Below are 27,677 nucleotides of genomic sequence, written 5' to 3' on the forward strand. Positions count from 1 at the left end.
AGTTCCAGTACGGATAATTTACTATATATTCGAAAAATAGTTGCATATCATAGAACTGAAATCGCATTCTATTTTAATAATAATAATATTATTCAAACGGTTTTATTTTACAATGAATAATGACGATAAAGGGTAAAATATTTCTGAAAGTGGAACCATAAAACACATCAAATATTCCTATTTCATTGTCTTCAGGTTAAGATATTAAGACTCGACAGAATTCAAATTAGCTTCACTGTGATTTTCTCTTAAATTGCAAAGGACTGAATCTCAAAGTTGTATAGGTAATAATAATATGGAAGTCTTTTGCAACCTTATATTGTTGTTTCCTTTTGTATTTACGCTAATTTACAGTTGGAAGGTAAAATTCGTGATGAGAATTCTATTGTTTTTCTTTGTTTTTTAAATTTTTCCAGCAGTATAAGCCTAGTAGCCAGTGCGACTCTCATCCAAGAGGTCGGACGTACGACCAATGGACTTTCTATGTGCATGTCCCCCCGAATTCTCGGCCTGTGTTAGACACAGAAGATTCTATACCTCAGATTAATGTCTCGCAAAACAAATACGGAAATTTAAGACCGAGAGCTTAAAAATTAAAGCTAGTTGGTTTTATTATAAAGAAATTTATCTAGACAAATACACATTAGATTGTCAACATTGCTATGCAACGTTACTTGATATTCATTATAAAGGATATTCTGCACTTTCCAGGGAATTCATAAATTCAATTTTTTTACCTTTGTAAATTTATTTGTTTTCAGATTTTCAAGATGAGATTACATCCAAAACTGCTGCTTCTAACCACCTTGGTCCTGGTGTACAGCGCCCATGGACACAAACGGACGTTTACTAGATGCCAGCTCTCGAGAGAACTACTGCGGTATAATTTCCCAAGAACTTTGATACCAAATTGTAAGTTGTCTTCTAAATACGAACTAACTATATTAGTGGCGTTCAGCGTGCGAATCTCATCCCTGAGGTCGTCGCTTCGAGCCCCGGCTTAACACCAATTGTTTTTCTATGTGCACCTTTAACACTCTCTGGAACGGTGAAGGTAATCATCGTGTGGAAACTGGCATGCCTTAGGCTCCAAAAGTCGACGGCGTGTGACACGCTCTCTAACCTTACCTTCTAGTACTAGACGTTAAATAAATACATTTTCAAAATCGTGTTATACAGTGAAAAATGGTCGTCTTAAGTATTAAATTTAGTACGTCAAGTAAAAACGCGGCTTTAAGCTAATAGATACTAATATTATACATTTTAATTTTGCGAGGTTCGTTATGAAAACCTATTATAAAAATTTTATGTAACCAATAGAAAAACACGTTAGTTGTGAATGTAGGCTGTATAACAACTTGAAATATAAAGCCTTTTTCGTGGTAACTGGATTTGAAAAGTAATTCGGAGAAAATACGGCCGTACGCAAGTTTCTTACGAATGCTGCCGTAAGGAATAAACATTATGATTGAGTTCTAGAGTAAAGTTTAGAGTTTAATAATGCCTACAAAAAAAAACAAGTGCCTAAAGGATCAAGGAATTTACTGCGATTTTCACAAATATTTAAAAGGATTCATGACAATTCTTCAAAGTTTACTGGTCTTGGTTGCCTTAGCGAAGCTTGGGCCGGTCGCTAGTACGTCTCAAACCTATAACTTTGTGCATCAGACATAGACGTTTAAACGTAAACCAACCGTAACTCGACCTGAATGTCATTTCTTGACTTAATTGATGCTGACACAACACAAAGCTGTCAAAGTTACTGATTTCCGTATCCTCAAAGTTAGTATGCAAATGCGATAAATTATTCAACACACCAAACAGACTATGTATTGAAAAGTTATACACGTTTATTTTAGTTTCAATACCTTCTCAGGTGCCGGTTCGATTTTCATCAAAATAATGTTTCGGGCTATCACAGAAAGTTAATTGGTAATAATAGAAATGTAACTGCTAGAAGATTTAACTAGACTTTTTCTTTCTATCCCTTGTAAGGTTTTTTTTAAAGTGTCTCATCTATGACGGAGTATTCATCAAGATACCTCTTAAAACGATTAAAACGCTTTCAGGGCGAGAACTATGAGTTATTTTCATTGTATTGAGGGCATTATTATTATATTTTCTATATTTTATTTAAATTTCTGTTGATAATTGAATTCTTTATAAAGCATAGAATATTACACACAATTGAACATTAAACAGTTGAACAGTAAACATTGTTTAATAATATAAATAGAATTGTTTGAGTTGCAAATTCAATTAACTGTCTAACCGAACGTAAATTAATATCTTATATTAATATTGACATTTCACTATGCATTTCCCTATTAATTCTGTCACCGAATTGCAATCCACTATAAAGCACTGTATACCTAATAATAGCTGTATATTTTTGCTGGAAATACTTAAAGTTGATATTCTTTAAGGTTATGGTTAATGCGCTTCGTTATATCATCATAGTAAGTTTAGATCAACGTTAACTTATGTTAGGGATTTATTTCAAATACTAGGTTGGGGAAAAGTCCTAATATACATTTAACATAGTGTGTATGAACTTCTAATAAAATCTCTTTGGCTATACTATTTGTATCTGGCTGGTTTTGGTATCATTAAAAGTTTAAAATTTAAAGAAGATAATTCCAAATTCAAATTAGGAAAATGAGTTATTTTTAATTATTAAAAAGTGGAGCAAGATCAGCATATCAGTAGTTACGACGTAGCTGAAGAACTGGGAATTGACAACGAAACAGTTTTGCCGCATTTGAAAAAAACTGGGTACACAAAAAATCTCGATATTTGGGTACCTCACGAGCTCACTGAAAGAAACCTAATGAACCGTGTACTCATTTGTGATTCTATATTACGACGTAATGAAACCGAACCATTTTTGAAGAAGCTGATAACTGGTGATGAAAAGTGGATCACCTACGACAAGAACTTGCTAAAAAGGTCGTTGTGAAAGGCCGATCAGGCTTCACAGACTGTGGTGGAACCCGGGTTAACTCGCGACAAGGTGATGCTGTGTGTGTTTGGTGGGATTGAAAGGGTATTATTAATTTGCTTACCACCAGGTAGAACCATCGATTTTGAACTCTTCGAACAACTGATGAGATTAAAGCGAAAGCGGCCGGAATTAATCAACAGAAGGGGTGTGGTTTTTCATCATGATAACGCTAGACCTCACACAGAGCTTGGCTGGGTGGTGTTATAGCATCCGCCATATAGTCCTGACCTTGTACCTTCAGATTTCCATCTGTTTCGGTCTCTTCAGAATTCTTTAGTCAGTGTCAGGTTAACATCACGAGAGGACTGCCAAAACCAATTGTCGCGGTATTTTGATCAGAAGCCCCAAAATTTATATAGCAATGGGATACCCCACCTACAATATGGCAAAATTATCGAAAAAAGTGGTTCCTACATACTTTAGTTAAATGTAAATAAACTATATTAAAAAAATTGGGAATTTTCTTAAAAAATGCGAAGATATTTTTTCACCAACCTATTATTATTATTATGTAGTATTAGTACACACAATTTAATTGTCTTATATACATATTTATAATAGACATCTTGGTAAATAAGTTTCAAAAAGTTTTCGACACTTCGAGTGTTTTAAACACTTCCAACTTTTATAAATTATATATATACATTAATTATTTCATTAAATAACAAAGCCCTCCGCCGCATTTGTCTGTTTGCGTTAAGGTCAAAAACTAGTGCACAGACTTTTAACTAATAGGAAGGCCAGTTTACTTCAATTTGTTACTCAATTATAACATTATCCTACGGTTACTATAATGTGTATTTAGAGTACATCTTTATATAGTAGTTACTATAAGGTATAAAGCACGAAGTTAAGACAAAATATTTTAGGATAGATAGACAAATTTGTAAGATATTATGCAAAACGGAATTTAATTGTGCTGTGGGTTAAAAATTATGATAAATTAAGACTTAACCATTCCTGTACTTTCGGAAGTCGGTTACAATTTAAAGTAAATTGGGCTAAATAAGTAGAACAAAGTTGGGTAACTATTTGCATAAAAAGGTTTCGCTGAGGGAAAACATTTCTAGAGGCTTTCATTTAAGTTTAAAGTCGGAAAACGGGTTTAATTGACAATGTACAGGGAACCGTATCCAAATTAATTCTAATTAATACGAAACGCTTAAATCAAAAGCCACTGGATTCTGATAAAATCACACTCGTACAGTGGGATTAACTGAAAACGCACACGCTCTAAGCACTTATAGTGTCATCTTCTATCAAAGGCGATCATCATGGCTATTGTGTTGTATTTTATTGGATGCCACTCTTCTGAACAACGACTTGGTGCTTTGACCAAACTATTGGCGTATCAACGTAGAACAAGCCACAGATCTCTTTCAACATTGGCTTGAATTATTAGTTGAAGGGCTCGTAATTTATGGTGTTTCGTAATACGTGTCCGAAATATTCAAGTTTCCTTTATTTTAAATGTTATAGCATAATAATATTTCACGTTCGATTCCGTATTCATGTTTTAGGCTGTGCAACAAATTACCGTGCCACTTTTGTATATACTGCTTACCAATAGGTAAGTTAATCGAAATATTTTGTCACAAAAATTACTTGGATAGCCGGAGAGTAATGAATACAACTAAATAGCAATTTAAGCTTTAAAGTACGTGTATATTATTGAATATATTTATCGATATTTTTTACACTACATTTGCGTTTAAGTAAAATAACCATTGACTGTCTTATAACATCACGAGAATAACGTTAAATTATTACTTATATCGGTGCGTGTTTGGGGCGGTTTTGGAGTCTTTAAGTGTTATACTGTGTGGTAGTTTGTTGTAGAATTAGTTTGGATTGGATATACTGTAATGATATGCGTGAAGGGTTGGAAGTGAATTATTGATGGGATCAAGATATTTTATATATATTCCCATCAGTATTAACCCTCCTTCGAATATCGTTTCCTAGGTTCGAAGCTTGATATCAGTACCGATAATAAAAAGTAAAAATTAATGAATAAGGGTGGCAACGTCCTTATTGCTTTTCAGTGATCTCTTACTGGAAAACTTTAAAGGAATACTTTCCAATAAAATAAGATGTGTGTAACAAGTGCAACTTTATCTGCTGTGTAGTGTTCGTACACATTTACAGTACTCGTGATCAGCGAAGCAGTCTTTGTACATATTTTCCTTAAATAGTATTAAATTCAATTGCCTCTTATGTGAATAAAATTAAATATTATTTCAGGGGTATGCCTGATCGAGCATGCAAGTGGCAGACAGACGGACAAACAAACGAACCACAACAACTCATATAGCAGCTATGGACTCTTTCAGGTAAATCATAGTTATATAATGTAATATGAAATAAAAAAATACTATGACATTTTTATAAATGAATAATATAAATCAATTCCTAACTTTTAGTAGGTACAGTTCATTCATATATGCATTAGATTAGATAAGAACAATTTACAATTAATTTAACATCATTTCAGACGTTCATAAGTGTTCATGTTTACCTATATGAATAAAGTTATTTTGAGTTTGAGTTGAGGTGTACAATATTCTATTATTTTATAAGATTATTTCTATAGGTATTTCAATAAGACACCTATGTTGATTAACATCCTTAACATTATACGTAGTATCAATAGATAAAAAAAGCAATTAAAATTAAAGAATGTATGTAATATTTTTACAGCAACCGCTAAAAACGTTTTCAGTTCTAAAAATTATTGCGACTTTTTTATCCAGTCGACTTGTTTGTTTTATTATTCTATTTATATAAGATTTTTGCGTCTAACACGTGATGACTTAAAATTATTTGCCAGAAAGTATTAAGTATGTATACATAAATAGTTATAAACAATACTATTCTAATGAATACCAAGTAAATCTTAATAAATTAATATTATATAGACAAAACGATATCGCCTTACCAAGCATTAATTTAGCTTAACGCTAAGCCCCTAGTGACGTCTCCCAATAGAAATTAACGTATGACAAGCTTAAATATGACATGACGTATAGATGTCCAAAGCTATATTATAAAACATATACAGCTAATGAAGCTTAAACAGATTTAATGATAATGAATGTAATGACGATAATATTTATTCTTTCTTTTTTCTTTCTTCTTGTTTATGGCTTTTATTTATGCCAACTGGGCACAAGGTACTTCGCCAGTGTCGTGTAGATGGAGAAGACACGAAGGAGATTGATCGGTAAAAATAATAATTTAGTTAATTTTGAATATACACAAAAAAAAATAGTTGAAATTGGATTGTTAGTTTTGAGACAACACAAATATGAGTAAAAGCATTATTAAATACTGTTTACTATTTATGAATAATTTATATATATTACACTTTAATTCTATTGCTTTCTATATATTTACATAAAAATCTACAATATGGACAAAACACAAACATTAACAAACATTTAACACTTAAAGGACGTGGGACTTTAGGGGGAAGAATATCATAATGAGGATAAGTTAGTTTGGGACAATTAAATAGCATGTGAGATACAGTGCCTTCATCCAAGCCACACTCACAGATAGAGTGATCCCTTATCCGGAGCTTGGCTAGATGAACAGGGGTGCCAGCATGTCCAAGACGCAGACGCGAGATTGTGGATGTAATCCAGCGATTTGCATTTCGATAATAACAAAACCAGGGTTGTCTTGGTATGTTTGGTTGGATGGAAGCATAAAACTTACCCTTAACCGATTTGGAGTCATTCCAAAATGTCTTCCAGGTTCTGTCCAGATATATCTTTGCAAGAGAACAAAGATCCTGAGCTGAATTTTTAAAATTATCTAGAGAACCTGACTCAACAGCTGCTTTGGCACATGAATCAGCAGTCTCGTTACCTGGGATACCTGAGTGGCTAGGAATCCAAACTAGTATGATAGACAATCCTTTTTGATTACAAGAGAGCAGAGTCTCCCTGATTTTTACTATAATAGGAAAACGTGATTTGCTACGAAATGGGTTCTCTTTAATGGACATTAAACAACTTAAAGAGTCTGTCAAAATAGCTGTCTGTTGTATGTTATGGGAGTGTGCAAATAGGATTGCTTCCAATAGAGCTGTGGCCTCTCCTGTGAACACTGAAGACTCGGGAGGACATTTAAATTTCAGGATAATTCATTCATTTAATTTTATACCGAGGGGGGATAGGATAGGGAGGATAGGATAGGGGAGGATTTCATTGCACCTAGAATGATTCTTAGGCACCTATACTGAATTTTGTTTAATTTTCCAGCAGCTGATTTGTTAAAGGGATCCAGAACAAACATACAGTAATCCATATGACTACGTACTAAGGCATTATACAATAACTTTAAAGAATAGGGGTGATCACCCCACCAAACCCCCGCTACTGCTCTTAATACGTTAAAACCTTTATCACATTTTTTATTATGTGTTCAGAGTGGGCAATTCTGTTCAGCCGATTGTCTAAATAAATACCTAAAAAATTTACTTTATTTGTCAGGTTGATTGCTTGATTTTCAAATGAAATGAGTAGAGTAGGAATGTATCTCTTCCTTGTAAACACCACTGCCTGAGATTTGCCAGCTGACAGGGACAAGCCGTGGTCAGACAACCACTGGCCTAGATAATACAAAGCAGAATTGATACGACAGGATACTTCCCCTGTACTGCCGGAGCTGTGATAGAGGACAATATCATCAGCATATTGTAAGATGTTACAGAAACTGGTGACAGACAGTTTGAGGTCGTGGGTATAAATGCTATAGAGCAGAGGGCTGAGAACTGAGCCTTGAGGGAGACCTTTCCAGACTAGTCTGGGGGGAAGAGAGGTATCCTGATGCTTTATCAGAATAGATCTGCAAAATAGCAGATTACATATGAGATGAACCATCCTCAAAGGTACACTCAGGTTAAGCATTTTCTGCCTGAGCGCCGGAAGTAGGACACTGGCATATGCAGAAGCAATATCAAGAAACACACCCACAAGGTACTCTCCTTTTGTAAAGGCTAGGCGAATGTCTGTTGTCAGTATACTGACGCTGTCTGTGGTACTCAAACCCCTCCGAAACCCAAATTTGGAGGAGGGGAGAATATTTCTACTTTCCATTAACCATTCCAGTCGGTTTTTAAGAAGGTGTTCTGTTACTTTAGCTAAAGTAGATGACAAAGCTATGGGTCGATATGAATTTGAATCTGAAGGGATTTTTCCAGGTTTGAGAATGGGAATGACTATTTGAGATGTCCAAGATGCCGGTATAATACCAGTTTCAAAACATTTGTTTATTATTTTAAGGTAGTAAAGTTTAGCTTTGTCATTTAGTCTAGCCAGGAAGGAATATGGAACGCCATCTTTCCCTGGAGTTGAATCTTTGAGACCATTAAGAGCGATTTGAAGCTCAGAGAAAGAAAAGGGAGCATCCATTTCATCGGAAGCTGGAGCTGGCATAGAACTCAGAAATGAGTCCACGTAGGGAACGAAAGGTGGAGCCAATTTGTCTGCAAAGTTGTTAATCCAGTCAGAAGGGTTATTTGAAGAAGCATCAACATGGTTTAGGGAACAACGGAATCTCCTCACATTTGACCACACAATAGTGGATGGAGAGCGAGGGCTAAGGGATTCACAAAATTGTATCCAACTAGATCTTTTCTTTTTCGATACTAACCTTTTAATTTTAGCATCAAGCCTCTGATAATTATTAAAGTTCTCCTGAGACATACAGGCTGAGTAAGATTTCTCTGCAGCCGTTCTCTTACCAAACAAATCGCTGCATTCATCATCCCACCAGGGAGAGGAAAGCAGCAGATTTTTAGGAGAGTGCTTTTTGGGGATCTGATAATCGGCAAAAGATATGAGAGAATTTAAAAATAGATCATAGCACTGACAAGACATTTTCTTCACGTTCCAAATCTGGCAGAGTGTCTACCATACAATCAACGGATTGGGCATACTCTTTCCAGTTTGCTTTTTTTAGTTTATATTTCAAAAGGGGGTTGTGGTAAGAGAGAGGTAAGGATTTGTTGTTTAATGTAATAAGTATGGGAAAATGATCACTGCCATAGGTGGACTCAAGGGCGTTCCAAGTTAGTTGCGAGGCTAGGTTAGGGGAGCAGAGGGTGAGATCCACTGTAGATTTGGGATTCTGATTAGGGTATACCCTGCGAGTTGGGGAGCCATAATGATGGCTCCCCAACGTTGTCAATCTCTGTATCCTCAATGGAGGATACAGAGATTGACAACGTCGAGTAAGTCAATCAGCAGTGGAGCAAACCTATCACTAGCGTGGCACCCCCACATAGTGTGATGGGTATTAAAGTCACCCATGGCTATGATAGGGCTGGGAAGGGATGATAAAATTGATTGTATCTCGGGAAGAACAGAAGGAGAAGGGTGAGGAATATACAAAGATACAAAAGAAATATCTAAGGTACGAACAGCAACAGCATTAATCTGTTCGCTATGGGTAGGAAGAGGAATTTGGGAGAAAGGGAGGGAATGCCGTACAAAGACAGCACTGCCCGCATACCCATCATTCCTGTCATCCCTCAGACAGGAAAAACCAGGCACCCGAAATCGGTAACCAGGTCTCAGCCATGTCTCCGAGATGGCAACAATTGTGGGTTTATGGAGGTTTATGAGGGAGATCAATTCGTGTTTTCTTGAACGTAAGCTTTTACTATTCCATTGAATTAGGGTTATTGGGTCCGTTTTGTAATAATTTAAAGAGGTGGGGTAGGTTTTTGGCAACGTTGGGCGGTAGGGGAATTTCGCTACATGGGGCGACAATACTGAGAAGGAATTCAGAAATAAATTCTAACATTTTGCCCTGAGAGGGAAGGGTGTTAACATTATTGTTGAGAGCACAACCATTTGGGAGAGATGAGGAGCACTCACCAACAATAGTCTGGTGAGCTGTTCTATCGTACCCCTTTGCTAGAGAAGCTTGGGGACGAAAGGAGCGATACATTGTTTGGCGATAGGAAGTTTTGGTAGGAGTTTGGGCTTTTTGAGGAGATCTTAGAGAATAGACAGGAGGGGTAAACATTTCTTTTGTTATCTCAGCATATGAACGTCGGACAGGTGGAAACTGAATTGCTGCTTCAGTGTATGAGATATTGTTCTGGGACATCACCATTTTTATGGATTGCTGTCGAGTAAATACTGGACAGCCCTTGTCAGAAGCAAAATGTTTACCTGAGCAATGTAGACATGTGGATGTTTCTAAGGTGACTTCGCACGTATCACCTGTATGGAGCTGAGCACACCTGTAACATCTGGGCTTAGATCGGCAGACCGATTTGATATGACCAAAACGGCAGCAGTTCAGGCACTGTATGGTTGGAAGTCTGTAGGTTTCGACAAGGAGGGAAGTGTGGTGAGAGTAAATCTTAGAAGGGAGCATTTGTCCCCTGAAGGTAAGGACAACAGATTGGGTAGGCCCCCAGGTGGTGACACCCTCAGTAACTGATTTTCGGTTCAGTCGCCTTGACTTTAATACCTCACCACATCCAGGAGGAAGCTCTAATGAATCAACGAGTTCGTCCATTGACCAGTCTACCGGTACACCTTTGACCAACCCCATTCTGGTTATGTTATAAGAAGGGGTAATAGTTTTAAACTTGCACATAGCGAGAATCGGGTTAACCAGAAAGTTGTTGGCAGCTTCAGCAGAAGAGAACTCAACGGTAATTTTATTACGGCCTACATTTTTTACACCACCGTTATGACAGAACTAATTTTGTGCTTATGCATAAATGACCGAATGTAATAGCACGTAACGAGGCTCCAGAAGATGGGTCCTCTACTTCCCGGGAAACTTGGACAATGAATGGACCTTTATCATCATTAGAGTACGATCGAGGGCCATCGGAAAAGGAGGGGTGGACATATAGGTGTTGAACAGACGGGTTTGCCTGAGTGGGATCCGTAATTGTTTTTTTAAAGGAAGGCATATTTCTCTCCTCTCCTTGTCGTTTGCGAGACGTAGAAAAGGTTCCCGGGTCGGGAGGTTCGGGGTCAGGATCCATTTTACTGGAACTGCAGCGACTATATAAGTTTAAATTTTATACTTTACCAGCACCAATAGGGTTACTTTTGTGAAGATAGAACAATAACAACTATTTTAGCTTTGGAAAATCACAGAAACACCGGAAAAAAAATAAAATCTCACTTACACGTGCGTCAACCATCCACATTTACTATTATCCTAATATTTATTTATTTAGACAATTTAACATACAAATTTAACATTAATTTTAACAAGAAACTTCAAATCATGATGTAACCGGCAGGGATACTAAGCAATCTCTTTCAGATAGGAGTAAAAAGTAAAAATAATGAATTGCGAAGAGCAAAAATTTCACTGAAAGAATACTGATTATACAAAAAAAAATTATAATAATTGATAAATATAATAAAATAAACTTAGTAACTGTAAAGATAAAAACATGATTATTAAAAATGACGACAACGATACCATGTCACACAGTGGGAGTTTTCCTAGTGGGAGTGCCATGCTGTTGCTTTCGGGCTTCAGCCAATCGGGCAGGCACGACCGGGGCAGTACCACTGTCTCACAGAAAACCGGCGTGAAGTGATGCAATAGGTTCATCTTATTGTACTCGCGTTTCGTGCGGTGAGTGAGACTCCCGGAGCCCATCAATTCCCCCCTCCCCCAGAATATGAAGATGCAGTTTAAACAGAGATTACCCCAGGGGGGTACCACACGTTTCCGCTGTGGAGAATCCCCCTCTGGGCGTCCATCATCGGAACAATCAGTATTCGGTGGTGGATGCACAGGCTGCCCTTCGTATTCTGGGGTGGGCAAAAACTGCTCAAAAAACTATAAGTTTCGATCTCGGGGCAAACGGAAGAATTTACCGAAGGCATCCCCTTCCACGCTCTCAGTGGACTTTACCAATGTTAGGGGGCTCAACTCTAATCTTAACGCGGTTCACTTTCACCTCGAAACTGCGAAGCCGGCCTTATTCTTCCTTACTGAGACTCAGATATCCTTCCCGGCTGATACTTCCTACCTCTCCTACCCGGGGTACAAATTGGAACATTCATTTGTGCCGCGGGCGGGAGTTTGCGTGTACGTCAGAGAGGATATCTGTTCTCGTCGCCTCGGGTCGCTTGAAGGAAGGGACCTATCTAGCCTCTGGCTGTGCGTAGACTGCGATGACCATCCGCGATTCTACGCATGCCTGTATAGGTCCCATAGCGGAAATACCGAAACTGAGCGACTCATTGAGCACATCCAAATGGCTACAGATTCCCTGCTCGAAGGGGTTCCTACCGCTGAAATCGTGATACTTGGCGATTTTAACGCTCACCATGCCGATTGGCTCGGTTCAGAAACCACCGATCACGCGGGAAGATCCTTTCACGACTTTGCTTTAGCTTACGACCTGTCACAAATGGTCCCTGCGATTACGCGAATACCAGATGTGGATGGTCATAAACCCTCTTTGTTGGACCTTCTGCTGACCTCACATCCGGAGACCTATCAAGTCTCTGTTGACCCGCCATTGGGTTCATCGGATCATTGTGTGGTCCGGAGTACTGTGCCTACTACGCGCCCTCCTAGGCCCCGTTTTTCGGGTTGTCGTCGTATTTGGCACTATCGGTCAGCAGATTGGGATGGGATGCGGTCTTTCTTTGCGTCCTACCCTTGGGGGCCTATGTGCTTTTCGTCGGAAGCTCCAGATTCCGTCGCTGCCTCTGTCGCCGAAGTGGTTCTGCAGGGCATGGAACTTTTTATTCCATTCTCTGCGGTGCCGATCGGTGGCAGGTCACAGCCCTGGTTTAAGCGTTCTTGCAAGGCGGCATCGCGTCGAAAGCGAGAATGCTTTAATGCATGGGCGGAGGCGGCGATATCTCGTGATGCCAATACCAGCGAACATAAAAAAGCATATAACTCAGCCTCCAGGTCCTTCAAACGGGAAATCGCTAAGGCAAAGTCAGAGCACATCGCCAGATTTGGCGAGAGATTGGCCCAACTCCCTTCTGGGACTCGAGCCTTCTGGTCTCTCGCCAAAGCTGTACAAGGGAATTTTTGTCAGCCATCGATACCACCGCTGCACAGAGAGGATGACTCGCTCGCCCACACTGCGAAGGAGAAGGCCGACCTCTTGGGCTGTCTCTTTGCGTCCAACTCGACTTTGGATGACCGGGGGAGATCACCACCGGCGATTTCGCGGTGTGATAACTCAATGCCGGAAATCACATTCCAGCAACGTGCTGTTCGCAGAGCACTATCTTCCTTGGACATTCATAAGTCGAGCGGGCCGGATGGTATCCCTCCAATTGTGCTGCGTACATGTGCTCCTGAGTTGGCTCCGGTCCTGACGCGCCTTTTCCGGTACCTGTACTCGCTCGGCACTGTCCCGAAGTGCTGGAAGACCGCTTCGATACATCCGATCCCTAAAAAAGGCGATCGCACTGATCCATCCAACTATCGCCCAATCGCAATAACCTCCTTGTTCTCCAAAATAATGGAATCCATTATTAATGGCCAGCTCTTGAGTTATCTAGAGGGCCACCAGCTGATTAGCGATTATCAGTACGGCTTTCGTCGTGGTCGTTCAGCTGGTGACCTTCTAGTATACCTTACTCATAGATGGGCAGAGGCAATTGAGTCCAAGGGGGAGGCACTAGCGGTTAGTTTGGACATAGCGAAAGCCTTCGATCGGGTGTGGCACAAAGCACTGCTCTCGAAGCTACCAGCCTACGGGCTTCCTGAGAAATTATGCGACTGGATCTCCAGCTTTCTAGCCGATCGGAGCATCAAGGTCGTCGTCGACGGAGCATGTTCCGACCTTAAACCCGTGAATGCTGGGGTCCCACAAGGCTGTGTTCTGTCCCCGACCCTGTTTCTTCTGCATATCAATGACATGTTGCAACTTAGCAACATTCATTGCTATGCGGACGACAGCACTGGGGATACTCTTTACACTGGCCGGGCAGGTATTTCTCGGGCAGTTGTCGATGAGTACCGGAACAAACTTGTGTCTGAAGTCGAAACTCTTTTACGTGGAGTCTCGGACTGGGGTAGACTAAACCTAGTCCAATTTAACCCCAAGAAGACACAGGTTTGCGCGTTTTCCGCGAAAAAAATACCCTTTGTCGCTACTCCTCTTTTCGAAAACACTCTTCTTGAAGCCACAGCCAGCATCGGAATACTTGGCGTTGACATATCGAACGACGTTCAGTTTCGCGGTCATTTGGAGGGAAAGGCTAAATTAGCCTCCAAAAAGCTTGGTGTGCTCAGCAAGGCGAGACGGTACTTCACTCCGGGCCACCGCTTGCAACTCTATAAAGCGCAAATACGGCCCCACATGGAATACTGTTCTCACCTCTGGGCGGGGGCTCCCCAGTACCAGCTCCTTCCACTTGACCGTATCCAACGAAGAGCGGTTCGAATCGTCGATGACCAATCCCTCTCCGAGCGGCTCGATCCTTTGGCGTTGCGTAGAGATGTGGGGTCACTCTGCATCTTCTACCGCATTTACCATGGAGAGTGTTCAGAGGAGTTGTTCGGATTAATACCTGCAGCTGAGTTTCAGCATCGGACGTCGAGGCAAAATACAAAATTCCACCCGTATCACCTCGACGTCCGACGTTCCACGACTGAGCGTTTCTCAAGGCAATTTTTGCCGCGCACCACCGCTATGTGGAACCAGCTGCCCACTGAAGTATTTCCGAACCAATTCGACTTAGGGTCCTTCAAGAAAAGAGCGTACAAATTCTTAAAAGGCCGGCAACGCACTCGCGAGCCCTCTGGCATTGAGAGTGTCCATGGGCGGCGGTATCACTTAACATCAGGTGAGCCTCCTGCCCGTTTGCCCCCTATTTTATAAAAAAAAAAAAAAACACAGGAATACGATACTGACTTCGAGGGAGTATTGCAAATGTCTCCATATCAAAGTCGTTTCCTAAATAAATATAGGATAACAAGGCTTAAATTCTGACTATATTGTTCATCCCCTATTCCAAAATACTTGGTACAAAGTATCCTGTCGTAAAGATGAATCAAAGTTTTGTACCCACTGAAGATAACATGTTCCATTATCTGTCAAACTTTCAAGTTTAACTCTGTGGCTTTGCTGCAAGAAAGAATAGCTTTAAACAAATAGTCTTACGTATCGCTAAGTACTAACGTTAGTGTAAACAGTACTTATTCAATCAAAAAACCATCATGATTTTAATGGGCACAAAGCCTCCATCCTTACATAATTAATACAACAATAACATTTATCTATGTACTACATTTAACCATTACGTTTCACACAATATAATTGTGCCAGGCAAATCAGTCTGTGTAATTTCAATTTCAATGCTCAAACTAAGGTAAAGCAGAGCCAAACCTCAACTGCACACAGACAATGTATTTACATATTAATGATAGATTAGCAGGCTAATTGCAAACAATTTAAACGGCCAGTAAATGAATGTGTATTAACTAACGTATCCATTTTATCGTTCATTAGGTCTGTTATTATAAATCAGATAAGGAGATTGAGAATCTAAAACAAAAGACGGTTAAGTAGTTCAGAAAATGATTTCTACAAACTCAAAAACAAAAAAATGTATAAATTAATAAGACTAATGACTTGAACGTGTGAATTTTATCCCTGAAGTCATAAGTTCGAACCCCGGCTGTGCACCAATTGACGTTTATGTGCACTTCCCCTCGCATTTATGGTGAAGGAAAACATCGTGACGAAACCGGCATGTCTTAGACCCAAAAAAGGCATGTCAAACACAGCTTATTAAAAACCTACATCGCCTATTAGATAATCCAAATCATCACGAAACATATACAGAAATCTGAGGCGAAGGGTGGCGATGCTTTTTTTAATATTAGCTCTAAATTAGTTTTACAGCTGTTTATTTAATAAAAGATGTTTCACATTAATATTTAGGTTTTTATCACTAATTAGTTTATTAGTGTAATTATTTTATTCACATATATAGTCTACATCAATGTTAACGTAAGGTAGAAAAAAATCTATGTTTTCAAGCGCAAAATATGAAACGATCTTAACGATATTGTTATTAATTTTGAATACCTGAACAACGACTGTTCGCGACTTCAAGCCCTACGACTTATTAATAAAGGATTTATTTATTTCAAGTTAACTGTTAAAAAATAAAGTCGTTTAATTTGAAAAATGAATATAGATTAAATGAAAATTGAAGATTCCATTCGTGCTTTCAAAGGAGCTACTTTGAAACGTATACTGAAATGAAAATGAAACGCGATATAAATGGTAATTCTTTTGTCAAAACTTCTGATTATCGCATTATATCATTAGGAGGGAGAGCCTTATCGTGGATAATATATGAAAACGTCATTTCCATACTACGTAAGGGTCGTTTGTATAGGAATAATTACTGGAATCATTATTCAAAATTTTCTTTATATTTCAATCTACATGAAAAAAGTTAACAAGATTCCTTAGTAGTTAATAACAATGAATTATTTATTTGGTACAAAAATTAATTAATATACAATTTAAAAGCTGAAACTGACTTCGACAACACACTTCGTCCACGTCCAATTTCAATAGATTAAATTTACCAATTCAAGCTCAATATCAATAGTTTCATCCCCTTGGTTTAACCTTATAGGAACTAACAATCATAGAGGAACCAGCTCTTAAAAACACATACGGCGAGCCGAAGCAAGGTGTTTTTAATTAATTTTAAAAAACTGATGTGAAACATGAACAAGGCATCAATATTCGCTTATTTGCATGATTCCACACTAATCACTAACATAGAACTCTAAACGAACTCCGGTCAATATTTATTCACCCAATTGATTACTAACAAACATTTATTTTCAGTAATGGCTTACACTGGTATTATGTTAAAACTGGACCGTAACAAATTTAACATGTTTTAACTATGACGATAGTTATAAAGATTTAATCTATATTTATACTGTATGGTTAAAATGTTATAATGTCTTAGACATTATGACAAGATTGAAAAATAGTAGCAAAGATAAAACTGGAAGAATTTGGAGCAGGCCTTCACTCCGTCGGACTTTCTTCCTTCCTTCGAATGTATGTGTTTATGTCATTATTAAATATAATATATTTTTTAATCTACAGGTACTACTACTACTGTAATATATGTAATAATTTATTGTGCCTCGTTTGAGTTCTACACGTTAACATGTGTGTTTCGGTAGAACCTGACAACAGCAATCATAAAATACAGTAAATTATTAAAAAAATAAATTATAATTTACTGCTGTAACATAATTTGTATGAATACTTGCATGTTTGTATCTCTTCAATTCAATACGTCGAAAATCCGCTTTTCGTGTACAATGTGCGTTTTCAATAGCAATTTGCGTTATTGTCAAACTGTTCACGTATATTCCTCTGTACAATGTATTCTACCGTGATTCGTCGTGTTAATTTAAGTGGAAGTGACAGGGCATCGAACCGCACAAAATATCAGGATTAGATGTGGTTAATCGGATACATGTTTTGCTATGGCTTTGTCGGATTAAATGGATTTGAAAGAGATACTTAATTCCGTGTTTCATACGAGAAACACTTATGCTAACTGTATATAAGTAATTACCGCCATTTTCAGAGAAATTGCACCCAAGACAATTTACTATTCAAGAAAATAGTTGTTACGAATGAAACCACGTATATTTCATATTTTTTAATTTATTATTTCATAATTTCATTCTGAATTTTTAACAATTACCACATTTAAAATTGTAACGAATGGAATTTAATCCACCATATTGAAAATTGTATTTAATAAAACAATTTATACTTTATTGGTAAAGATCAGTGTTTTTAAAAAAAAACTTTGAAAGACAATTTAATAGACGTTAAAACGTTACTAAATGATACTCTTTATGACAATTTCAATCGTTCTTAGCGTTTTATATAATCATCTTCTTAGGCCTAAACAAAATAGCGGTCAACGTAAACAAAATAACACATATAATATCTACAATACAGTACTATATTACTGTATTATGTAAGCGTGAATTGGGGTGTAAATTGTGATATTCTCCTAACTTAGACTCCAGGCGACCGGTGATTTCTCTATACCATCATTCGTCTGTGTCAGCTTCAACTTAAATAGGGCTGGGCTACTGAATTACTGCATATCGATTAAAATGAATAGCTAAATAAATTAATAAGCACAAACCTCGAAGACAGCTGGACCAATTCGTATTATTTTGGAGAGAAATATATAAAAAAAAACAATAATTTATTTTGTTTTGTACTTTGAGTTTTAATCTGGAAAAGTGAGTGTCTCTATGGGTTAGCAACATGTTTCAAACCAAATGCTGCTACAAAGGTACGCTAAGTAATAAGAATATATCAAAACCAAACGAAGTTCGCGGAAGCAGCTTGTTAATAATAGAAACAGATCTAATAATAGAAACATAGATCTGTTTCTATTATTCTTTATTCTAATTCATCATTTTATATGGGCCATGCCCTATGCATACAGATGCCCAAGCAGTTGTTACTGCTACTGACCGCTTTATATCAGCGTCACCGTAAATCTACCATCACAGGCAATATTTTATTCAAATAAAAATAAAATCAGTGGCCAACACAAATATTTTCTTTTAAATTTAATACTTCTATGTTGTGTAGTAACACAACACGTGAATAAAAAGTCATATTTTTGTTTTAACAGTATCGATAAACACGTCGCGTCACTCACAAACGTAAGCTTCCAATACATGAAGATAGTACTTACAGTTTCAATCACCCTGTATATCTGAACCGAATCGTTTACAAAGACCCTTTGATATAAATTTAGTAGCATAATTATATCTAATATGTCTTGGTTTCCAAGTACGACGTATTCAATATTATGGAAAATAAAAACTAAAATAATATATACATATACGAAAAGCAATTACCAATAATTTTTAACAGTGTCGTTCTAGGGATCTCAACATGCGACTCTCATCTCTCAGATCGTAGATTCAGCAACCCTGGCTTTGCACCAATCGCACGGTGAAGAAGAGATTAATAGGAAACCGGCTTGCCTAATACTCAAAAACTGGATGGCGTGTCAGGCAGAAGCATGATCACCTACTTGTCTCTAAAAGGTTTCTAATACCCAAAATGTGGATGGCGTATCAGGCCTAGAAGACTGATCACCTACTTATGAAATAGAGAAAACAAATCATCACGAAAAAGATACAGAAATCTGAGGCCCAGACCTAAATTGTTGTATGCCACTGCTTTTTTTAAACATCAACGAGTTCGACCCATTCGTTGTACTTACTTTTAGTAACGTTTAAAAATACAGGGCTGAGAAGCCCTGCTGCCCTCGAGGGAGAGTTTCGAAACCTTTAAGTCTTTTTATACTATATTCAGTATTTTGTCTGAAATCTGAAGCGTATACAATTATTAAGCATCATCAACATTCCATAAAGAATGTGAAGGTTTATATATTTAATAAAACAACTAGTAAAAAGACGGGTACGACATATCGTACCCGTCTCAATAGAGAGTTAATCGAACTTTACAACAAAATTAATTCTTTATTAAGATCGATGACAATTGGAAAACAATTAAATCGTCTACTGCCACTACAATAGACAGATCACTGTTGTAGTGTGGCAATCAAGTCAATTGTTACAAAGCTCGACAGTTCTACAATCAAAGCGAATCTACAACCATTTCACGAGATATATAAAATTTCATTGATTGAAACATATTGACTGAAAACGGTATTGTGAAAATTAATTGCGGAATATTTTTATTAATAGAAATATACGACATCTATGTGCATACATAATAATAAAATTTTATTTACATCATAATTACACAGAGCAGGAGAAAAATTATATTACATTATACTACTGCTAAAGAAAGTTTCTTCCAGACAACGCAGGCTCAAAATCTCTAAATTATTTACAGTAGATTTTTTTACCTCCAAAGAGTTCGATCATCCATAACACAGGATTATCCCAGTGCCTTGCATCCGCCCAAACATATAAAATGGTTAATTAACTTTATTTAATGTTTTTATAGATAAAATCTTAAACAATTTGCCTAAACAATAGAAACATATTCGTGACATTACAGCTTTTTCTGGTACTGCCAACCACATCGGGTCCTAACGAATATTTGTGTGATGAACCTGTATTTGTATTTTAAGTTCCATTTATAACGTAATGAGTAGAATAGCTTCCATAAGGTTCGTGGTTTACTAATAAACGATGCTTACACGTAAAACTATCATAGTTAAGAAGCTCACAAAACAATCACATTAATAACATCAACATTGGTCCCTTATCCATATACTTTACCGAAATCCTAATACACTGTGAGCGTGAGTCTCATTTCGTGAAACCGTATTATTCCAGCCAACATGTGATTACTCAGAAAACCGTTTCTCAAGACTTAGTACACTAAATTGAAACCACTAAAGACGGTATCGACAAATCGAAGTCGTTGAATTCAGACGGGACAATGATAGGGTTGGCAATTTATATTTGTAATTACATTTAAGGCATTTAAAAGTACTGAATATGTTAGAACTTATGTTTTCAAAAACATATTATTTTGATTTTTAAATCTGTTGTAAGTAAATTGGCTGTTGGCATACTTAATTGTATGGACTGCTAGGGCTGATTTTAAGACATATTACTAAAACATGGAACATAATGTTACATCTCTCTGTCGACCTGTTATTATTAATGTCTTAAATTAAGAAACTTGGGATTTTTGATCGCAAATTATTTATGTGAAGATACTTCTAATATAGTTCTAAACTCTAACATAAGAGTGATATATATATTGGCGCACACTGCGTTCATATAGAAATCCTTTACAACACTGCTTATAATCCTTACAAGCAATGCTTTAAATCCCTTTGAGAAAACTTCAAAGATGATATAATTCTAAATACTTTCCTAATACTATTAAGCAATAATCAACCTTAACTATTCAATAAATACAATAAATCACGGTCATTTGTAAATTATAGCAGTAACAGCCCTATATCAAAAGGTCAGAAGTCGCCGAGACGTGTTGGGGTCGGTAAATAACGTAGTGAGCTAATACTTTCACGCGAGATTGCTAATCCCCAGCTTGTACCCTGCTCGCTCACATTCACAATAACTGAGATCACTTGGCAGAATTCATTCATGCGTGCAAATGAATTGTATAGGTTAATAATTTAGGGTATGCTATTAAGGCTTAGTAAAATTTGCCTTGCCTTTGTCGTGGGTCAAAATGAACCAAATAAGATATTAAAAACAAATTTTGACTATAATAAAATAAATATTTCTTTATTATACTCAAACCTATAAGTACAGTTTGATATTTTAAGTTAAAAGGCTGTATACTAAATATTTTAATAAAAAATCATAAAATATTATTTAAATTTATAATAAATATATAATAATAAATTAATAATTTTGATGAAATAACAGAAAGCGTTGAACCTTTCTCGTAAATTGCTTAGAACGTTTTTTTTTTAAAGTTGTGGTAAATTGAATAAACTGCCTTATTGTATTAAACCATGAACTTCATAAAGACCCATATCATTTTGGCATTCCGAAGTTGGCATATCTAAGTATTCATGATGTAACTATCACAAGTTTAAACTATGACAATTTCATCACATGTCAAAGTCTAGACAGTGGTTACTAGACATCAAACTTCATATATGATTGTCGTATGCATACTGATATAGAATACATAATACTATATAATAACAGACTAGCAAAGTTTATACAAATGAAACTATTGATAAGCAAAATAATGTTTTGTTTTAAAATAACTTGTGAATTCAAAGAGAAGAACATATTTGACAGAACTGAATAATTTGTACACAGACTTTACGCATTAATTATAATATGGTTGTCACCAATAAAGCGTATAGCAACTCAATATGCTTAATATCCCGCAGCGCTATCAATACACGTTCAAATAAATAAGCGAATTAATTAAAAACGTGTTTGCTGACAAAATACAAAATGCAGCGCTGTGCCGCTGAAATTTACATTTTTATCGCGCTCCCCGCGAATATGTGCGTATCTGACGTTTTTCTACCGTTTACGGTTCAAATGTCGCTGTAATGGCTTTTATGATACGACTTGCATACAAATATGTTTAGCTTATACAAATATGGTAATACTTTATAACTTAGATATATGAGATGAAAAATATCAGCGCTTTCTAGCTTTGTAAATACATATGTAGTTTTATTTTAAATACGCCGTAAATCGTTTGCAATATATCTAAATATTTCAGATTTTTTAGGTTACATTTGATGATGAAAACATAATTATAATAATTAATTGTAAATCTGATGTAGAATTAAAAAAAGGTATATGTGAGGCTTCAAGTAAATAGTTGTATCCATTTTTTTATATGAGATTAATCGTAAAATGTACGAGAATGGACGACAAGTATGATTTTAACTAAATAAAAATTTATTTTTTTAATTGCACATCCAATACTGAATAAAATACTAAGTTACTAATATGCAGTACACTTGGAAATCTCTTAACTACCCATCGAACCTAACTTACATGAATTTCGAATACCTGTAACCCATTTGACTGAATGCAGTCAGGGATTGCCTAAGTGCCTAGCCAAAAGCCACTGAACTGAGTCACTAATTTTAAGAGAAATCTGTGTTTTACCACGAATGACTGAGAGTCCACATAGTAATCCTTTATATAACTATATCTTCATAAAATATCTATTTTAAATTTTGAATAAATTTTACCTTTATTTAAACGATAATTAGAATATACGTATCGGAAAAGTGTGATAAGGTGCTACGAGCTACGAAAATAGGAAAATAACAAAGTATCGATAAATGCTTATAACTTATAATTACCTTAACCCTCAGAATGATCAGTTACGATTGTATACAGTGCATTGGGGACAAACCAAAATAATGCATGTTCGGTGCGGTTATACGATTAATATTGCGGTCCGGTGATTTAATAAACGATTGTAATTTTTGCGATCCCAAACAATTTGTGTTAAATGTGTTTATATTATTTAGCAATATATAAGCCAAAAAAAAAACAGTGGCCAACCTTTTCTAAGTATGTTTGACAACGCCAACCCAACCCGACTTTACTATACTACTTTTTAACCCCTTCTCGTGCATCCGTTCTACATGGCCAAACAAACTAAGCATATCCTTGTCTTTCGTTATTTTTAACCCTTAATATTACTTATCCTTACTTGCAATTTTACTCCAGGTACTTCTTATTCTACTATCATTCTTTTTCTACAACACCCAACATTAGCTACCGTATGTTAATGTCGGGATTAGCACCTATGTATGTACGACCAGCCGAATCGCGTCTGAAATTTCTTTACCTAAAGAAATGCAACACTTCATCAACATTGTCTCGTCTTTCCATGTCATACTATTTCATTTGACAAAACGTCCTTTACCTTTATTCTTAGTCCTAGTGGGTAAAGTACCACTTATTTAAATCCAGTATATTGATGATAATACATATTACTGTACTTCATAATTTCTTTCTCTGGTTAGCCTGTGACGTTAATGGCCATTTCTTGCCAAATCTTTTCCTCCTACGCCCTTCATAAGTGTACATTTCAATATATTAATTCCATTTAATTTCAATGCTGTTTATTGTAACAAAATCATAACATATGTCAAGTGATCTTATAGCAATGACAAGAATTAAATTTAATTCATAAAATCATTTCACATTCTTGTTATAATATGCTGTATAATGTAATCAAATATCAAATAAACACAAATCGTTCATACAAATTTGTTAATGTAACTAATATTAAACATGAAAATTGTCAACAACGGTCGGCCTATTCACAATCAATCCGAACAGTAATTACGATATTTAATTAATAACTATTGATTATTGAACATATTGCGACAGAATAGTAAATCCAATTTCACTAAGCTTAATTGTGGTTGTATTAGTATTTTAATTACGTATGGAACAATGCTTCTAAATAGTCCAGGAATTACGATGTAAATTCAATTACTAAAATACATCTAAACTTCAATGACAGTTAAACCGAACCGTGACGTATATCAGATATCTTTTAATATTGTCACAGTGACCACGCACGATGTAAAGCATGCGAAACGTCGGGAGAAATTTAAAATGATGTAAAATATTTATAAGTTTATAATAATACATAGCTTCAATCCGGTAAAAAATGTGTTTCCTTTAGATATAGCATATGTATTAATAAGGTTTGGTGTGAGTTATAAACAAATTGGGAATCTTTTATACAAATTCAATCATGAATGAATAAGTTAAGCCTAAAATGATTCTCAATGATGTATTATCAAACTTATTTGAGCGTATTAAGACAAAACATTAAATACATGTTTGAATTATCAACATTAAATATGAAACATCACGATTAAGTAATCGTATAAATATCTATATTAATCCATATGCTTAATTTCCATTTATAATTTAATTTTCTATTTGTCCAACTACCTTTGAAGAGAAATGCCTATTTTAAAAGTCACTATTACTTTTCTTACTTTTCAGTAAAATGTAAGAGACCTATGCTAAAGAAGTGATCCTATATTTTCCGCAAATTCAATTGGCCTGAAATCCTATAGAGTGAAGGAGATCTATATAGACGGGCGCAGACAGCGAATAAACGTCACCATTGGATGGGGATTTCACTATTTTATATTCCAACCGTTTCAACGGAAATTCTTGAAAGTGTAAAACATTTTGTTGAAATTAAGGATTGCTGTGCGTCAAAGATATATTTATATGTATTCATGAATTAGTTAAGCAGTCGGGCATAGAATTCATGATCATCACGGTACGTCTCGGTGATAATGATGGTACTTTAGACTTACATCCTGTGACATGAATAGATTAAAAGAAATGAGTGATGATATAGTTTTGTGTTTTATAATTTAACTTAGAAAGAAAAATATAAAGAACGATATAATGTTTATTTAAAACATTTTTTTAAATAGCCGTGCTAGTGATAACTTGTTTATTTCAAAATCTTTTACAGATAAACAACAAGGACTGGTGCAAAAAAGGCAGAAAAGGTGGCAACTGCAGTATGAAGTGTGAAGGTATTTTACTTAATTTTGTTTGTGCCTTCATAGCCTTTAGTTATTTTAAACAGATACAAGTCCATATTAATAGCATAAAGAGCAATCATAAATGCAATGCATATTTGCTGGGTAAGAATGCATCATTATAAGCTAAATTTAAGCAACGCATTTAACGATCATATATTTAATATAAATAAGACACTTTAAAACTAATTTACTTGCTAACTTAAAAAACTACAACACATTTCTTTCAGTTGTCGTGATATTTTAAAATTACCGTCAAAACTGTTTACGACGACATCGTTTAGAACAACATACAGTTATATTGACCAAAATCAAAGGTGAATTATAAGGTACTTAAGGGCCTACCCGGTCGCCAAACTTCAAAAAAGTACATTGTATCTTTCCATTTTTTGTCATCGTTTCTTGAAGTATGGCGAATGGAAAAAATATTTGGTGAAGTTGAGTGGTTTATGTATCCATTTTGAAAGAATGGATTTTTTCAGGAAAATGTATTTGAAATTTACACGATATATTTTATCGCAAGCCAAGTAATCCATTTCAGATTTTTTTAAATAAAATTACATTAATTTAATGTAGTATTTAACTAATTGTTATTGCGGGCTGGCGCGCCTCACTGCTCCAGCTCTCTACTGCGCACCGCAGTCCACCCCGAGACACTGACACAGCAATTCGTGCCGGGATAGGGCCTTAATAACAACGTCATCGGTCATCAAATATGAGTAGTCCCTTCAATGTCGTTACAACAGATTTTGATTGCAATGTGTTCTGAGTTGTTGGAAACAAAAGTTAAACTTTATTATTATATAACACTAACACATGTATGTAAATATTTATAAAATACAACGAAGACAATTAAAGCAATTCGTTTCCTGTACGTAGCGCAAATAACGAAATAATAAGATCAAAGTCATTGTATTTTTACAAGTAAGTATAAAAATAGTGCTTCTGTTTATTGTAATAGTTTCACAGCGTAAGATAATCAATATTACATTTATGATTAATTGATGATTTAATTAGCACATTTTCGTACAACTATGTTTTGTCCTTCACCTTCAACTGCTAAACCGAACAGAGTAATAACATATTATAGTAAAAGCGTATGATATGAATTCAATTAACATGCTTTGACTAAACATGGTAAGACTGCTGCTTCCTTAGGACTTAAACTTCGTAAAATATAATACATATTAGACGTTAATGAATAATAAAAATGAAATTAAAATGGCAAGTGCGTAGTATACGAATATGTGACTAAACTATCGAAGCGGTTTTGTTATGGGTCTGGCTCAATAGCATATCTGTATTTAACACTATGTTTTTATTTAGATCTCCTAAATGAAGATTTGGCTGATGACGTAAGGTGTGCTAAACGCATCTACGATAGAGTTGGGTTCAAGGCCTGGCCCTCCTCCTACGCATACTGCAAGGAAAAGAGCCTTCCGGATCTATCTAGGTGCTAAGAGAAATCATTTGCGCCTTCGACAAAGTTAATGCAATGTTGCATATGCACGATACCTCTATTTTAAATCGACTTTAAAAACGTATATTTTGCGCTACTAATGTTTTGAAGTCGCTTTTTAAAGAAGTATCTATAGAAATACAAACATAGATATTATTATTCATTAGTGTGTAAGCAATCATTAAATATGTAATTAAATATTAGTAAATTCGTATTTTAAACGACTGATGTATTGTTTACGAAATTTAATCTTGGTTATTGATAATTGATAAATTTATATCAGCCTAGGTTGAATAAAAAAATATAGGGTGTTACATTGCTATACACAAAAAAAAATCAGAGGGAAAGCAGTTTTCACTTTGTTGATTCCGAATTATACCTTAGTTTTAAGTTATTAGCTAAATTAGTTGCTAATATTGTATTTTTTTTTTATTATAACGCAAGATTACATCGTAATGTTTCTCTGCATTTATTGTTTACCAATATAAATAAGAATAAAGCTATTGTTTTTATTACTAAAAATTATTTATATTTTCATAAGTCCGGAACAATTTAAGCTTAATAAGTATGGATTCGTGGGTAACCAATTTACATTTTTTCTTTTATAATTTAGTATAATGCAAGGGTAGATTGTACTCTTCCCTCAATATAGTTTCTCGTGAAAAAAAATATGGAAACGAAAATTTCACACTAGTTCGTACGCCGCAGTGAAACAGCGTGAGAAATCCGGGATGCCAGTCCGAAAGATAACGGCGTGATTCATATGTCGCAGCAAAGTAGTTAAATCAGAAAGTTAATTGAATCTCTAGACAGTTAATTAAAAATCGATTTTCAATCAAGTCGCTAAAGTTCGACTGAGCGTTTCTCAAGGCAATTTTTGCCGCGCACCACCGCTATGTGGAACCAGCTGCCCACTGAAGTATTTCCGAACCAATTCGACTTAGGGTCCTTCAAGAAAAGAGCGTACAAATTCTTAAAAGGCCGGCAACGCACTCGCGAGCCCTCTGGCATTGAGAGTGTCCATGGGCGGCGGTATCACTTAACATCAGGTGAGCCTCCTGCCCGTTTGCCCCCTATTTTATAAAAAAAAAAAAAAAAAAAAAAAAGTTCCGTCAGACAA

The 27,677-nt window shown here is 35.9% G+C and overlaps 2 protein-coding genes across 2 annotated transcripts in view; one reads left to right on the forward strand and one right to left on the reverse strand.

Moving 5' to 3' along the window:
* The window catches only part of LOC123711001, a 73,144-nt gene that overhangs the window by 28,077 nt on the left and 17,390 nt on the right, over window positions 1-27,677 (reverse strand). The gene's annotated exons all lie outside the window — the stretch shown is intronic.
* On the forward strand, window positions 771-26,558 carry LOC123710606 (lysozyme-like). The gene is made up of 4 exons (XM_045662625.1): window positions 771-912; window positions 5,249-5,337; window positions 25,029-25,092; window positions 26,425-26,558. Exons 1-4 carry the CDS (start codon window positions 771-773, stop codon window positions 26,556-26,558), a joined length of 429 nt encoding a protein of 142 aa, XP_045518581.1.

Source organism: Pieris brassicae, chromosome 6, assembly GCF_905147105.1.
Source record: "Pieris brassicae chromosome 6, ilPieBrab1.1, whole genome shotgun sequence".
NCBI classification, from domain to species: domain Eukaryota; kingdom Metazoa; phylum Arthropoda; class Insecta; order Lepidoptera; family Pieridae; genus Pieris; species Pieris brassicae.

What these genes read in the sequence shown, in the direction of transcription:
- LOC123710606 (XM_045662625.1), top strand. Translation starts at nt 771, where the DNA reads ATGAGATTACATCCAAAACTGCTGCTTCTAACCACCTTGGTCCTGGTG. An exon ending in GCAGCTATGGACTCTTTCAG is followed by an intron (nt 5,338 to 25,028) that starts GTAAATCATAGT and finishes AATCTTTTACAG; the next exon opens with ATAAACAACAAGGACTGGTG. An exon ending in CTGCAGTATGAAGTGTGAAG is followed by an intron (nt 25,093 to 26,424) that starts GTATTTTACTTA and finishes GTTTTTATTTAG; the next exon opens with ATCTCCTAAATGAAGATTTG.